The 15,248-nt window shown below is 38.7% G+C and overlaps 1 protein-coding gene across 1 annotated transcript in view; it reads left to right on the top strand.

Annotated features, from left to right (window-relative positions):
• Positions 1–15,248, top strand: part of BRINP1 (BMP/retinoic acid inducible neural specific 1) — a 187,736-nt gene that overhangs the window by 108,546 nt on the left and 63,942 nt on the right. Inside the window, exons 3-5 of the mRNA XM_008065596.2 lie at positions 572–762; positions 8,058–8,227; positions 11,162–11,267. Of these exons, the coding sequence (XP_008063787.1) occupies positions 572–762; positions 8,058–8,227; positions 11,162–11,267 (467 nt within the window). The remainder of the gene's footprint in view (positions 1–571; positions 763–8,057; positions 8,228–11,161; positions 11,268–15,248) is intronic.

Below are 15,248 nucleotides of genomic sequence, written 5' to 3'. Positions count from 1 at the left end.
GCTGAGTTGGGAAGTACCTGAGAAGATTCTGTCTCTATGGTATCATTTACAGTCTAGTGAGAGAGATGAACAAAAATCTAGAGGACAGTGGAAAACTAGGTCCTGTGATAGGCATTAGAGATGTATAATAAATCCCTGTCACAGGACTAGTGTGGTAATTAAATAAGAAACTAGACATGATATTCTTGTAGACTATAAAATACCGTGAAAACCATCATTATCATTATTATAATCAGATGATGATTATGATTACTCTTTCTTTTTCCTCGATCTCTTCACCCATAACCTAGTAAAAGTGACTCCTGATGTTTGTTTCCCTGATTCTCTATAAGTTTGAGGGCATGACTGCTGTCTATCTGCCTTGGTATCCCAATGATGAGAATAGTACTCAATAAATATTTGTTGTTCATTTGTTGAAAGTTCCAAATCAAAGTGTCACTTGTCAAATATTAAAAGTAACTGCAGACAGTCTTTCACCTAAAGAGAGTTGCCTAGATGGGATGATTGGGTAGACTTTGACTTGAGGGCTGTGGTGATAAGTTGATGAGTGTTACTTGTCTCTTCTGCCCAGGGAGTTTGCCCGTTGGAAGGTGAGGAACACAGCTATCGAGAGAAGAGATCTGGTCCGTCATCCAGTGCCCCTCATGCCAGAGTTTCAAAGGAGCATTCGCCTGCTTGGCAGGAGACCCACCACTCAGCAGTTCATCGATACCATCATCAAAAAGTACGGCACCCACCTTCTCATCTCTGCCACGTTGGGAGGTAGGTCAGCAGCTGTGGAGCCACAACCCTGTCATGACTTTGGGTCTAGAATCGAAGGGAGAGTGAAATGGCCTGAGAGCAAAGCCTTCTTAGCCTCCCCTCAATCACACATCACACAAAGGCATACATGGCCAGACAAGCCAAATTGTCTTGACGGTTGTGGTCATATCTGAGCAGATGATTCAGTTCTGGGGGCTGTCTAATCTGAGAGTTTATACATTTTGTGAAAATTGACTTATCCTTGGAATTGACTCAGTTTATCAAAAATGCTTACCAATGTAATTGTCTCAGTTCCTTTGGAGTGTGGTCTAATCTGGGGAAATAATTAAATTTCAAGTATTGTTCAAAGAATATTCTTTGTTTATTTAAGTCTACTTTAGAGACTGGTAATTTGAGGTTATCCTTTTACAAATAGGCTATTTATTTGTACCACATATGAGCTTGGACTAGGTTAATGGGAAAGCGGACTGATTATTCCACCCTGCTTAGCTTTACCCATCCCTCTCCATCAAGTCTGATCCATTTTTGAGACAGAGAGGACAAGAGTACTGAAAGGAGGGGAGAAAATAAATTCAAGGACAAGGAACAGGAAATGGTTCCAACTAGTGCATTTGGATGCTTATGGGTCTTGCCTGCATGCATCATTTCATACTGTGAGCAGTCCCTTAGGCATTTGTTTCCTGCTGCAGTGACTGGGTCCTCTGAACTTTGAGAAAGTTCCTTTGGTCGTAGAGTACCATGTCACTTGGTTACAGAGCTGCTAGGTGCATTTAGACATGTCCCATGCCAGTTAAAAGAAACTGGTGTATTGATAGAGGCAGGGTGGATAGAGGTATAATTATCTTCTCCTTCAGAAATGGCCTGAGCACTAAAGACTAGAGTGGTCAGTATAGACCTCAAGGAGGAAGTGACAGTTTAGCTTGACAGGATTTGGTTAAGTAAAGGAAGGTGGCAGCTCTTCTTAGGTTAAGCACACTGTGTACAATTTGAGTAAGACAACATTAGTAATTTGATTATGTGGGGATTGTGGTGAAGAGATTGGTTGGGCAAATTTATTCATTCTTACAATAATGTTAACCACTACTTAATAAGTATTAGCCACATAGTAAGGTTGGCACATTGTCTTTAGTCCTCTAAGCTGCAGGTTAAGTCATATTACCTCCATTTTATAAATAAGAAAGCTGAGACCCTCAAGAGGCATAGCTTACAGTAAGTGACAAAGCCAAGTTTTTAACCTAGGATTTTCAATCCACAAAGCCTACATTATGTCTGTGATCCAACATTAGTCTTCTCCTTAATCAGTTCACTCACTCCCCAACCCACCCATCCACTCCAAGTAGGAAGCTGTTCTGGGGGAACAGACTCTGGGGTTTGTTCATCAACCAGCATTATAATGTGTTGTCTGTTGCTAGTAGGTATTAAATTAAGTAGAGTCTGCCTTGAACATTGCATCATTAGTATAAATTCTATTTTATTATAAAGTAAAAATGAATTCATTTCTGCATTGAATGTGGCATTAACCTGTACCCCTTCCATTGAATATCTCCCATCTCCCATTTCACTTGGAAAAAAAAGAAGTCATTGAGACCAATTTAGCTCTTCTATTAAAAGCTATGTTCTGGTCGGAGTCCCTGGAAACCCCAAGTAACAAAGACCTTTCTTCCTCAATGAAATATATTTTTAATTTCTCCAAGGCGAGGTGGTGAATTATTCACAGAGTCTTGTTCCCTTCTTGTTTTTACAACACAACATTTTAAAATATGCAAAACTCTGATTGAGATTCAGTGCTAGACAGCAGGCCCTAAGTGTTCCCTCAGCCCTCAACCTGGAGGGCTGGAGAAAGGAAAGGAAAAGAGATATACTGTGGATTGAATACTATGTGCCAGAAACTGTGTCGTTCCTACATTATTATTTCATCCATTCATTCATGGAAGCATGTTTCTCATGGGACTCCTCTGAAATGTGAGAGAAGAGATGTAGGAAGCTGTTCTGGGGGAACAGGCTCTGGGGTTTGTTCACCTGGCTTTCAGTCCTGCTTCTTGCTTTTCACCAGTTTAGTGTCACCTTGGCAAGTAACTCCATCATGTAAGCCTCAGTTCTTTTCCGCACATAGTCACAATAGTAGCACTTTATTCATGCTTATTACAAGGATTAAATAAAATGATGCATTAAAACGCTTAACACACTGGCATCTAATGAATTTTTGTGATTATTATAATTATTGTTGTTGTTATTATGTAATGGGACTAAGAAACTTGGGGCCCTATAACCCATATTATCTAATGACCTAACATTAAGGCTCAATCCTGCCACTTACTGGATGAATAGGAGATATTGAGAAATTCACTTTTCTATTGGAATATCAGTTTCTCCATCTATATACAAGGAGGGCAGATAATGATATTCACTATAATTTTTATCCGAGAACATTTATTCATTAAGAAGAAATGCTTTTGATTAAATTCTTTGTGTTAGGTAAGTTCACAGGGGTGTAATCAAACAATGAAGGATGATTCTTAAACTGTTACCCATGGGACAAAGAAATGCATATGTTTGGCTCTTTAGGGAGAGTGAAAAAGAAAGAAAGAAAGTGGGACGTAGAAAGGAAACTGATGTGAGGACCAACAAGTAAGAGATTTTTATGGGATCCCCACATTTTTTTTTTTTTTTTTTTGAGTTGGAGTCTCGCTCTGTCGCCCAGACTGGAGTGCAGTGGCCGCTCTCGGTCACCGCAGCCTCGACCTGCTGGGCTCCGGCGATCCTACTGCCTCAGCCTTCCGAGTAGCTGAAATTACAGGCATGCGCTACCACGCCCGGCTGAGTTTTTGATTTATTGTAGAGTTGAGGTCTCGCTGCCCAGGCAGGTCTCGAACCCGCGGGCTCAGGCAATCCACTCACCTCAGCCTCCCAAAGGCGCGGGATTACAGGCTGAGCCACCGAGCCCGGCTGGGATCCCCATATTTTTCATGAAATCTTTGAAACTCAAAATAGGTGGTGTGCACGATCTTCTTATGAAGGATGGTAAAGGAAAAGATTCTGTCTGAAAGGACACACAGGAAATTTTCTTTAGTTCCTCTGATGATTATATTTTGAGTCAAAATGAACACCTTAAAGGCTGGGTGCCTATGTGACCTGTACAATTAAGTTTACATGTATTATGTTTGAAAGGAAGTGCCCGTCTACCTGTATAGAGAGATGTGCACAGATGGTTATCTATGTTTGGATGTGAGTTAACCTATACATGGGCTACATACATCCATATTGTATGCATATATATATATGTGCAAGCTCACACATACACATATATGTATACTTTGCACTATATATATATGTCTGTATGTGAACTTGCACATGTGTGTGAATGTTTATGTACTTCATGAATGTCTTTTTATATATAAGGGCTCATATTTTTTGTTTGTGGGTAAATATTTGTGTGTACATTCATTATTTCCCACCCCGCATTTTGGGAGATATCCCCTTCACTAAGAGGAAGGCTGAGAATAAAATTATGAAGAAGGAAGGAAGGAAGGAAAGGAAGTGGTATGTCCTAGAGGTCTAAAGTCCAGACACCCTCATTCTCATCTGGGAGCAACATCTCCTTTGACTCAAAAGATAAAAATGATCAGCTCCCACCTCATCCTCCATCCCTGTGTGTCTGTGTCCCATTTTGTTTCTCTCTGAGAAGGTATTACATACAGGGAGGCAAAGTCCCCTGGAGAACAGGAAGACTAAGGAAAGGCCTGTTTGGGGTGAAGAGGCAATTTGCAGGAATCCCCAAGTGGGATAGCTACTCTAAACAGAATGTTTCTTAATAAACAAGAAATTAAGTCTCAATAATGTGGCAAGAAGCCTATTAACCCCTCTTGATCTAGGGTTTGCTTCTGCCAGTTCTCAGTCCAGAGGGAACAGGGCCTGTTTCACCTTTTCTTTCACAGGCCCCCTAAGAGAAACTGAGCTGTCACCTGGAATATTTATTTTCTCTGCTTTATGGCTCTAACTCATAGCATATTCACTTGTTTAGTCATTTACCTTTCTACTCATCTATTTATTCATCTATTCATTCAATGATCTACCCACCCATTTATTCATCTACTCATCCATTTATTCATCAAATGGTAAGTGCACATCCGTTTTCCATCAGGTGCTAGATGAACACTGGAACATTAGAAAGGTCAGTTGAATAGAATTTTTGTTCCCCTGCCCCACCTCTCACCAACCCTGGAACTCAAAGTCTAGTTAAATATAAAGTTATTTTTAAGCCGAGTCTATTCAGGTTGCTTTGGGAGCTAAAGGACAGTAAATGCCTTACTAAATGACAGTGAAACCTTCATGGGAACATGCAAAATGAATGTTATACTCTGAACCCAACTCCAGTCTAAGTATGTGGAACCTGGAGGTGAATCTTGATGGTGATGAATCTTCCTGGTGGACGATTTCAATCTAGTTGTTTGAAGCAGACATGCCAGTGAATAAACACTATGAAGTTGGACCACTTCCGTGCTTACTCATTAACTCATAAGCCCCCAAGCATTTGCTAAGACTTAGTACACACTTATATTGTGCTAGATAATGACAATGGATTGAGGAAATACTTCTACATGCTCCCTGACCTCACAGTGCTTGGTTCTGTGGAGAAAAAGAAAATTCCGAGAGAGCACACATGATTAGAGTTATTAATCTAGTGTAGACGGGAAGTGGGGGTTGAAGGAAGGCTTCTTAGAAGACATGATATTTTATTTTTTTATTTTTTATTTTAAATGTATGGGGTACAATTCAGGAGATGTGATGTTTTAGGTGATACTTGAGGGATGCATAGAAGTTAGCTAGGAAAAAAACAGAAAAGTGGGGCCCCAACAGTGAGAAAATATGTGTCACATTTGTATAGAGAAAAGCAAACCCAGAGAGCAGCAAAGGATACAGCTGGAAACACAAGATCATCTAGGCCCCATGACCCATATTATCTACAGGATGCAGACACTCTTTCTCTGATCTGCCTTTTACTCTGTGCATCCCTCTACCTTGGCTATCCACCTGATATATTGAAATTATCTCCTGTGACTCTGTGTCCCTAGACTACCATTGGCTGATAGAAACATATTGTGACTCCAAGTGTGAGACACATTTGTCATCTAAAATTTTTTTACAGCCACATTAAAAAAAGAAAATTAAAAAGGGGGAAATCCATTTAACAATATATCTTATTTAGCATATTTCCAAAATGTTATTATTTCAACATGTAATTAATAGAACAAACTATTAATGAAAAATTTTACATTTTGATACTAAATCTTGGAGATAGGCATGTAGCTTATATTTACAGCCCATCTCGGTGTCTCATTCATGTGTCTGTCAAAATACTCAGCACACAAGTGACACTCATTGAGTGCACACTGAGCTGAACTGAGTGGGCAAGCTCTGAAAGTGGCAGAGGGAAGGTGACAATTTCTCTCTGGGGGTGAGGGCAGTTGGAGAAGGCTTAGCAGGAATATGGTACCCAATCAGACTCTGAAGAGTACATAGGAGTATGCCAGGGACTGAAGAGGAGGTATTAAGAGGAAGTGTCAGCCGGGCTCGGTGGCTCAGCCTGTAATCCCGCGCCTTTGGGAGGCTGAGGTGAGTGGATTGCCTGAGCCCGTGGGTTCGAGACCCACCTGGGCAGCGAGACCTCATCTCTACAATAAATAAAAAAAAAGTAGCTGGGCGTGGTAGCACGCGCCTGTAATTCCGGCTACTTGGAAGGCTGAGGCGGAAGGATCGCCAGAGCCCAGCAGGTCGAGGTTGCGGTGGCCGGGAGCGGCCACTGCAATTCAGTCTGGGCGACAGAGTGAGACTCCAACTCAAAAAAAAAAAAAAAAGAAAAAAAAAAAAGAGGAAGTGCCATTAGAAATAGGCCTAGAAAAATGGATAAGATTTCAAAAATCAGACATTTAAGTGAGGGACAGGCTAGAATTCCTTCTGAAAGCAATTTTTTTTCTTCTTCCACTTAAAAAGTCAACAGCATTCTAAAGACATTTTAATTTTCCTAGATAGCAGTCTTGGGTTCTCGGAAAGTACTAATAGTTTTTGTTCCTTTTGTATTGAATTGATTAGATGTAAGAATAAATATCATGAAATTGATAATTTATAATAATTCAGTGATGTCTGCTGATACTTCCCTAGTGCTTACTAAGAGTCAGGTATGGTTTCAGTACTTTATGTAATTAATTTAAACCGTCTTTAAACCATATGAAGTAAGTACAGTTAGGGTCCTGAGTTTACACATGAAAAACCTTAAGCACAGAAAGGTTAGCAAAGGTTCAGGACAAGGCAGGCCAGCTCAGAGATTATAACTTTAACTACTACTCCAAACATTTTCTCAGTGTTGCAGTGAACCAGGCACTGTTCTAAAGACTTTACGTCTACTAACTAATTTATTACCTTTAGTAATTCAGTGGATTAGGTACTCTCTTTCTCCTAACTTTACAAATAAATAAACCTAGGGACTGAGAAGTTAAAAAACATACCCACATTTCCAAAGTTGGTAGAGAGTAGAGAGAATCTATTTGGCGGACATTTCTGCAGAGTCCTTTCTGGAGTTCTGATAAAATATTTCATTATTCAAACTAAGAGTCATCAGAGCCTACTAGTGTTAGTAATCTATGTATGCATTTCTAAGAAAAACTTCATGGAGAAAAGTCTATAAATTTGTATGTATACGTCTACATTTATATATCTATCATTCATCCATTTATCCATCTGTCCAAATACCTGTCTATATTCACCCATCCATTCATCCAACCATCCAGCCATCCATTTGTTCTTCACCCATCCATCTATCTAGAAAGGAATGGAGGAGAGGAGAAAGAGAAAAAAGTAGAGAGGAAGAAATGAGAACTGAGGAGAGAGAAGAATAGAGAGGAGGAAAAGGAGGAATTGAATGATGATGAGGGGAGGAGGAGAAAAAATGATAAGTGAATATGTATGTCAAATTTATCATTTTATAGAAGAGACAACTTTCTCAGAAGGGGGGCAGGTTGTGTTGTAGATAGTGCTGGTGAGAAGCATGAAGCAATTTAGGAAGGGGTGGACTCAGTTGTTGGGGGATTTTTAATGATCTTTGTTTTAGTAGAGCTTGGTATTTACAGCCATCTTGGACAGTTTGTTTATGAACTGTGCCCCTGATTTTTAAAGGCAGAAGAAAATTTGGGCAAAATGAGTTGGAGATTTGTGGCTGTTTTTAGCACGCAGGCCCTGGTGCCTGCCATTCCACACCAAAGCTCCACAGGCTTTCTCATCTCCTTTTCTTTCCTATACAGGGGAGGAGGCTTTGACCATGTATATGGACAAAAGTCGCCTCGACAGGAAGTCAGGGAATGCCACTCAAAGTGTTGAAGCGCTGCACCAGCTTGCATCATCCTACTTTGTCGACCGCGATGGCACCATGAGGAGGCTCCATGAGATCCAGATATCGACTGGAGCAATCAAGGTACAACTTGAAGATGGATGGGTGGTAGGCTCTCAGTATAACTGCACTGCAATACAGACATTCTATGAGTAGACGGACAGATATCATTCCTGACTTCATAACCATGTAGCTCATGGTGCCCTCTGCCAGCTACTCTGACTGATACTGTCACATGCCCAGTAATACCATGAGCACTGTCATAAGGGTGCCCACCTGCACTGATTTACTGGAGTGCCTGACTATGGTCATGACATAATTATCAACAGTTCTCTCATTCAGTCTCCTGCATGGATGGTTATCAGACTTCTTTTCTAGGTGAAGAAACTGAGGCTATGAAGGGGTAAATGATTTTCCTGAGAGCTCAGAGCTAGCAAGAGTCGGATTACTCACGCCCAGCTCTACGATATTTTAAATACCCGTGTTTTGTATCTCTTTCCTCGCTCCCATTTTACAGATGTGAAAACTGAGGCCCAAGGTTGAAAGCCTTTCTCTCAGGGTTACACAATTAGAGAATACCATCAAAGGGACTAGAACTCTACTCTTTAGAATAGAGACCAGCATATGTTTCCTGCAATGGTCCAAATTATAAATATTTTAGGGTTTACAGACCATATGGCCCACGTTGCTACTACTAAACTGCTGTTGTAGCATAAAAGCAGCCATAGACAATATGTGAATAAATGAGCATGGCTGTGTTTCAGTAAAAATTTATTTACAAAAAACAAGCACCCTGAATTTTCTGACCCACACTAGTCTACACCAGTGGAATCCAATAGAACCTTCCAAGATGAAAGAAATGTACTGCATCTGTGCTGGCCAAGATATCAGCCACTAGCCACATGGAACTATCCAACACATGCAGTGTGGCTGCTGAGGAGCTAAATTTGTAAGTATATTTAATTTTAGTTAAAGTTAAATAGTCATATTGAACAAAGCAGCTCTGGACTTTCAATTCAGTGCCTTAGAGCCCAGGAACTTTAAAAGAATTTCATTTAGAATACAATAAATTCCAAGACTACCTCTATAAAGAGAAGGTAGGTGAACTTTTGACATAAAAGAATTCGTTCTTCTGAGGGTTTCAGTGATGATTTTTCCATCTCAAATTCTCTTAAACTAGATGATGCCTGCATTTTACTTCACGGTCTTCATTGTAATTTCTTCTGAATAAAATGCAAACCTAGCCTTATATTAAGACTTTCCAAGATATCTGTAGGGGAAAGGAGTGGGGATAAGGTCAAGGGAAACACAGGCAGATGAGTTAGAAATTGACCCAGGGGGGAGGGGATATTTGGGAGGGAGAGAGTTACTGAGAAGGGAGGCAGTAAGGAGAGAAATACATCAGATCAACAAACAAAGGGCCAGTTTATCTGAGAAGAATCGCCTATATTGGGGGATTATCTTGTTAGGGAACTCAGCGCAGAGAGATGGATCTTTATGAAGCCAACAGAGTCAGAGTGCCGCAAAGGCCTGGTTTTCATTATCACAAAATGGTTCTCCCTCCCTGGACGGGATGTAGAATTGAGATATTGAAGCTCTGTCAGAAGATAATCCTCTTTTGTGCATCCTAGAATTGCAGTCTGCCTTCGTAGGAGGAATTTTTCAGAGAAATTGCACAGAGGCCACTCAAGAAAACATTTCTTACAGGAGACACCATCTTCTGCACTCAATTTGGTCCTTGGCTTTTTTTTTGGTCATTTCTTGCCACTACCTCAAAACTCAGCCGACTGGAACTTGTCTCACTACTGGATTTGCTTAAGGACAACTGCTGGCTTGGGTGGAAAAGTTTAGCATATTTGTCCTCCAGGTCACTGTGGGTATTTTTAGTAAAAATAAGTAAATAAATTGGTAGTTTTAACTCTCATTCAATAATAACTAAGTTATTATTCTGTATATAAAGTATAAGTTATTTGTAAGGCAAAACAAAACAAGACCTAATTATCTCCATTTATTTACTATGTCCTAAGTGCTAAACACTTCAAAAATATGATCTCTTTATCTGTTGAAGTGAATAAGAGCATTACTAACATTTTATAGATGAGAAAGTTGAGGCTTTGAAAGGGAAAATTACTGATCCAAGGTCTCACAGCTGGAAGAAGGTCGAGAAGGTACAGGTGGTGTTTTCCCAAGTCATCACTCTTTATGATGGATGCTGTGTCTTTTGTGTTTGGCTGCAAACCTCAAAACAACCTGAAATAATGGGAAGCAAAGTCCAGTGGATGAAAAGGCTTCTTTTCATATTAAACCATTCTTGTTTCAAAGTTATCTTTTTGAATAGCTGTTCTCCTGTTGTCCAATACCACAATACTTCTAAGACACTGTTTTGAAAATGCACATTCATAGGATTGGGCATTTTCTCCTGTGGTGGCACTGATTATGCTTGCTGCTGAAACTTCTGGAAAAATGGGGACCTTTTTATTGTTCTTGCCTACTAATAGTGCATATGTGCTCATTACAATTTACAGAGATGTTTTGTGATAGGGTGCCCATTATTGAATTTGTGTCATGTGCCAGGCATTGTATCTGGCCTCACGATCTCCTTGAAAAAGACTGACCAGCTTTGATTGGCAGGAGCTAAGAGAAGTTAAGTGATGTCCTTAGGTCACGCAGTACATAAATGGCCCAACCAAGATTTAGCATATATTTTTCTGATTCCAAAGCCTATGCTTTTTTGAAATATAGTGCTTCAACTTATTAGTTCATATAATACTTATAGCGACCTTGTGAAGTGAGAATCAAGTATAGAAACAGGCATCCAGTCTGTGTGTTTGAACATTCTGCTATCCTGTTTGCTCAATGAGAGTCACACACAGTCCCAGACATCATGCACAGAAAGCAGCCATCAACTCAGGCTAGATGGCTTTTCCATTGGCTCTGCTCTGCTGGAGAATGACTCTTAGAATCTGTCCTAGACAAGCACACCAGTCTCATACTTGTCTCATTTGATGTCCACTGCAGGTCACAGAGACACGCACTGGGCCTCTGGGCTGTAACAGCTATGACAATCTGGACTCTGTGAGTTCCGTCCTTCTGCAAAGCACGGAGAGCAAACTGCACCTTCAAGGTAGGAAGCTGGTGGAAAAAGTAGGGCCAGAGTTGGCGGACACAGCACAGATGTGGTATAGGGAAAGAGAGAACTAGGAGGGGATGTATGCAGGGAGAACGGAGAAGATGAAGCCCAGAAAAACAAATGAAAACTGTAAATATGGAAATTAGACAGCTATCAGATAGTATTATATATATTTAGAATGTTATCATATACAGGACATCACATTCATGATTATTAATTAGTTTTCATATAGAAAGTAAGAAAATGTGAGTTTTATCTGATTATTTTGATGAAAATGTCTAAACGGCATTTTTATAGATGCCCCAGACCTAATATATATTAAAGTTTCATATCATATTGTCTGAATTTTCTGCATTATTGTTTTGATTTTCAATGGATTTTGGCAGGTGTTATTTGAATCCCCCCAAATATAAGACGTTCATAGAATTTTTGATTCTCTGTAATTTTTTTTTCCCCTAAGTTGATAATCATTTATAATCTTAAATATACACCCCACCCCACCCCATATATATATATATATATATATATACACAAACATACATGTGCTTTTGCAGAGATTATAAATAATAATGCTCAATGCTGGTTGTGTGCAGAAGGAAAGATACTCTTGTACATGGCTAATGAGAATGCAATCCTTATGGGGCTAATTTGTTGATCTCTATAAACATTTGCATTTATTTGATGCCTGATATGTGTCAAATTCATGTTAGATACTCCATATATATGCATAATTTTAAAGAAAGTATACTTTTAAAAATAATAATTTCAGGCTGGGTGCAATGACTCACACTTGCAACCCTAGATCTTTGACAGGCTGAGGCGGACAACCCAGGAGTTTGAGACCAGTGAAATCTCATCTCTTCAAAAAATAAAAAATAAAAATAGCCTTGTGTGGTGGTGCATGCCTGTAGTCATAGCTACTCAAGATGCTGAGGTGGAAGGATCACCTGAGCTCAGGAGGTAGAGACTGCCACGAGTCATGTTCAGTATGATCATGCTCCTGCACTCCAGCCTGTCAAGATAGAGTGAGATTTTGACTTGAAAAAAAAGAAGAAAAAATAATTTCATCCTTATTAATTCACATCATAAAGAATAGAGGAGATTTCAGGGAAAAATATTTGACCAAGTTTTAAGTGCACATAGTGCTGTTTTTAAAAAGTATTATTTATAATATCAAAAAAGTGTAAAGATCTTAATTTTCCACATGAGAAGACTAAGTGAATTATTTTGTATCCATATAACAATATTAAGCTCGTGCTGAAATACTTATAAATAATATGTGAAAATGATTTTATATAACATTAATTAATAAATGGAAGGTTTCTGTCCAAATATATGGCATGATCTTAGCAATGTAAAAAAGATAAATAATGTAGTAAGGAAATATTCCAAAATGCTAAAATAATTTACCTCTGGATAATTAGATTAAAGATAACTTATTTTAGTCTTCTAGTTTCTTTTGTAACTTTTCTACAATGATCATGTGTTAAATTTATAGTCTGAAAAAATATGACATGCTTTAACTTTGAGCAGACTAAATATGTGACCTTCTAGAAAGTTATGCGATAAAGGTGATTCTGAATGTCAGTGGGAGGAAGTTGGGTTAAGATTGGCAGGTAGAGCAAAGCAGAGCCTAATATGACTTTTATATTCTGGTTTCTTGATAACTCTTTGATTCATGCTCCTGTTATAGAGGATGGTTAGAAAATGGTACACAGAAGGCTTGGTGGTGTCACCTGAGAGCAGTGAATGAAACTGTTTCAGGGAAATTCAGGCCAAGAAAGTGTCTTACTATTAAAAGAAAACATAACACACTAAAATCTCAAATACATGGAAAATAATTTTATTCACTTTGGTGGAAAAAAGAGTCGAAGGGTTTAATGCCTGTTAAGAAAGTAGATAAGAAAGATAGGAGTTCCTTGTGAAGTGAGAGGCAGGATTTAAATTGAGGTAGTGGTGCCAGTCTGTTTTTGATCCCCCTGCTGTGCATGTTGAGGGTGAAAAGACCTGTGAGTTATCATTGGAATAAACATAGAAGGAATTAATGACATGTTACTACCAAGTATGTTATTGAGACCTTAGGAACATATAGAGGCTGATGTCCCTGAAGCCAGTGAAGCTTAAAGTTTAGGGATCTTCACATCTTCTAAGTCCCCACCTTTTCTCATTCTAAATACATATTTAGTTTCATAACTAATTTTAAACTCCTTTCCCCCAAAAGTAACTCTTTTATGTGACTTCTGTTCTCCAAAACTGAGATCTTTCATTAGTTACATTATTAGAAGTATGTTATCCACAAAAAAGAAACTGGCAGCTCTGTCCTACTTTAGATAGGTCAGAGCATACCTGGAGGATTGGATCCACATTTAAGCATCACACTGCAAGAGGGATGTTGAGAAACTGCTGCGTGTCTGGAGGAGAGTGTCCTATGATAAATAGTAAAAGAAGTTTAACTTGAAGCCAAAAGGACATGCCTGCAGATACCTAAAGGACTGTCTTGTACAAAATATTTTTTAAAAATTACTAATAGAGATTAAATGGGCCAAGCTCAATCTAGTGAGAGGAGGAAAATTATAAGGATTCTAACTTTTAACTCAGAATAAATTAGACCTTTTTAAGGCACATTTATGCACAAACTTGGATTAAGTTGTTGAAGGATGCCGTGACTCCCTGTTACCAGACAATTATCAGTAGATTATACTTGCTCAAAATGCTATTAGGATTATTTAAGCATTATTTAATTTGGTTGAGTGATTGAAGTAAGGGATTTTAAGTTTTTCTCTAAACTGATTCTAGGATTTTGTGAAAATAAAGCCTTTATTCTACCTACATGCCAAAGCCAAAACTGGACCCTGGGCGTATGAGCACAGATAAGTACAATTCAACAGAATGATATTCTTAAGAACATATGTTGGCAGTGAGCTAAGCAAAAGGATAAAGTAGTGAACAAGGCAGACATGGCTTCTACCGCAAGGAAATATGCACTATATTAGAGAAGATGAGCCTCAAACAAACAATAATAAGTGTAATAAAATTTAATAGAGAAAAATTATGAGGTTTATGTGGTTACAGATAGTATGGGAGCTTAGCCTACTAGAGAGTAGTTAGGAAAGTTTTCTGTAAAAAAGATATATAGATTGAGACCTGAAGGATGAAAAGGAGGGCAGGGGCATGAATAGAGAGGCAGACAGAAGGATCTTTACGAGGGGGCATTTGAGGAAATGAAAAAGTCTTGTGAGATTAAAGCAGAGACATCAATGGTGAGAAAGACAAGATAATCCTTCAAATTCTAGAAGGCTTCTGCAGCACGTTAATGAGTCAAACATTAATTTGAGAGCAATGGATACCATAGAAGAGTTTAAAAAAGGAAGTAGCATGAAGAGACTGACATTTTGAAAGATCACTCTGAGTCTTGTGCGGGCAATTAATTAGAGAAGGGTGGATTCGAGGTTGGTGACAGTTAGGGGGCTCCTGCAAAACTCAAGATGAAATGTCATAGATTTATACCACAGAAGTACCAGTTGAGGTGAAAAGAAATAGATCAATTCTAGAGTCACTTAGGAGGCATTATAACCAGGATTTAGTGAAAAGACTATGAATAATTTAGATAATTGGGTGAATGGAGTGTGGGGATGAGATAGAAAGAGCAGACAGGAAAATACATATGATTCAAGGTAATATATAACCTCATAGGAATAATAGCATAATACATAGCATTATGGGGATTCAGAAAAGGGAGGGATTCATTCTGTTTCTTCAGATAAAGGAGCCATAGGGAAAAAAAGACATCTGAAGAAGAATCATATTCTCCTGGTGGAAGGTAAAAAAACAAAAGAGTTTCTTAAATATAAGATAGGAGAATATCTCAGAATATCTCATGATTTTTGGGTAGGCTGGCATTTATTCTGTAGGATGCAAAAAACACAAAATATAAAAAAACTGATAAATTGGACTACATTAATATTAAAATTTATG

This window comes from Carlito syrichta, unplaced genomic scaffold (assembly GCF_000164805.1).
Source record: "Carlito syrichta isolate Samal-C Ts95f unplaced genomic scaffold, Tarsius_syrichta-2.0.1 Scaffold308678, whole genome shotgun sequence".
In the NCBI taxonomy this organism is placed as follows: domain Eukaryota; kingdom Metazoa; phylum Chordata; class Mammalia; order Primates; family Tarsiidae; genus Carlito; species Carlito syrichta.
Note: the sequence above shows the minus strand (reverse complement) of the source record. Positions and strands in the feature narration are given on the sequence as shown.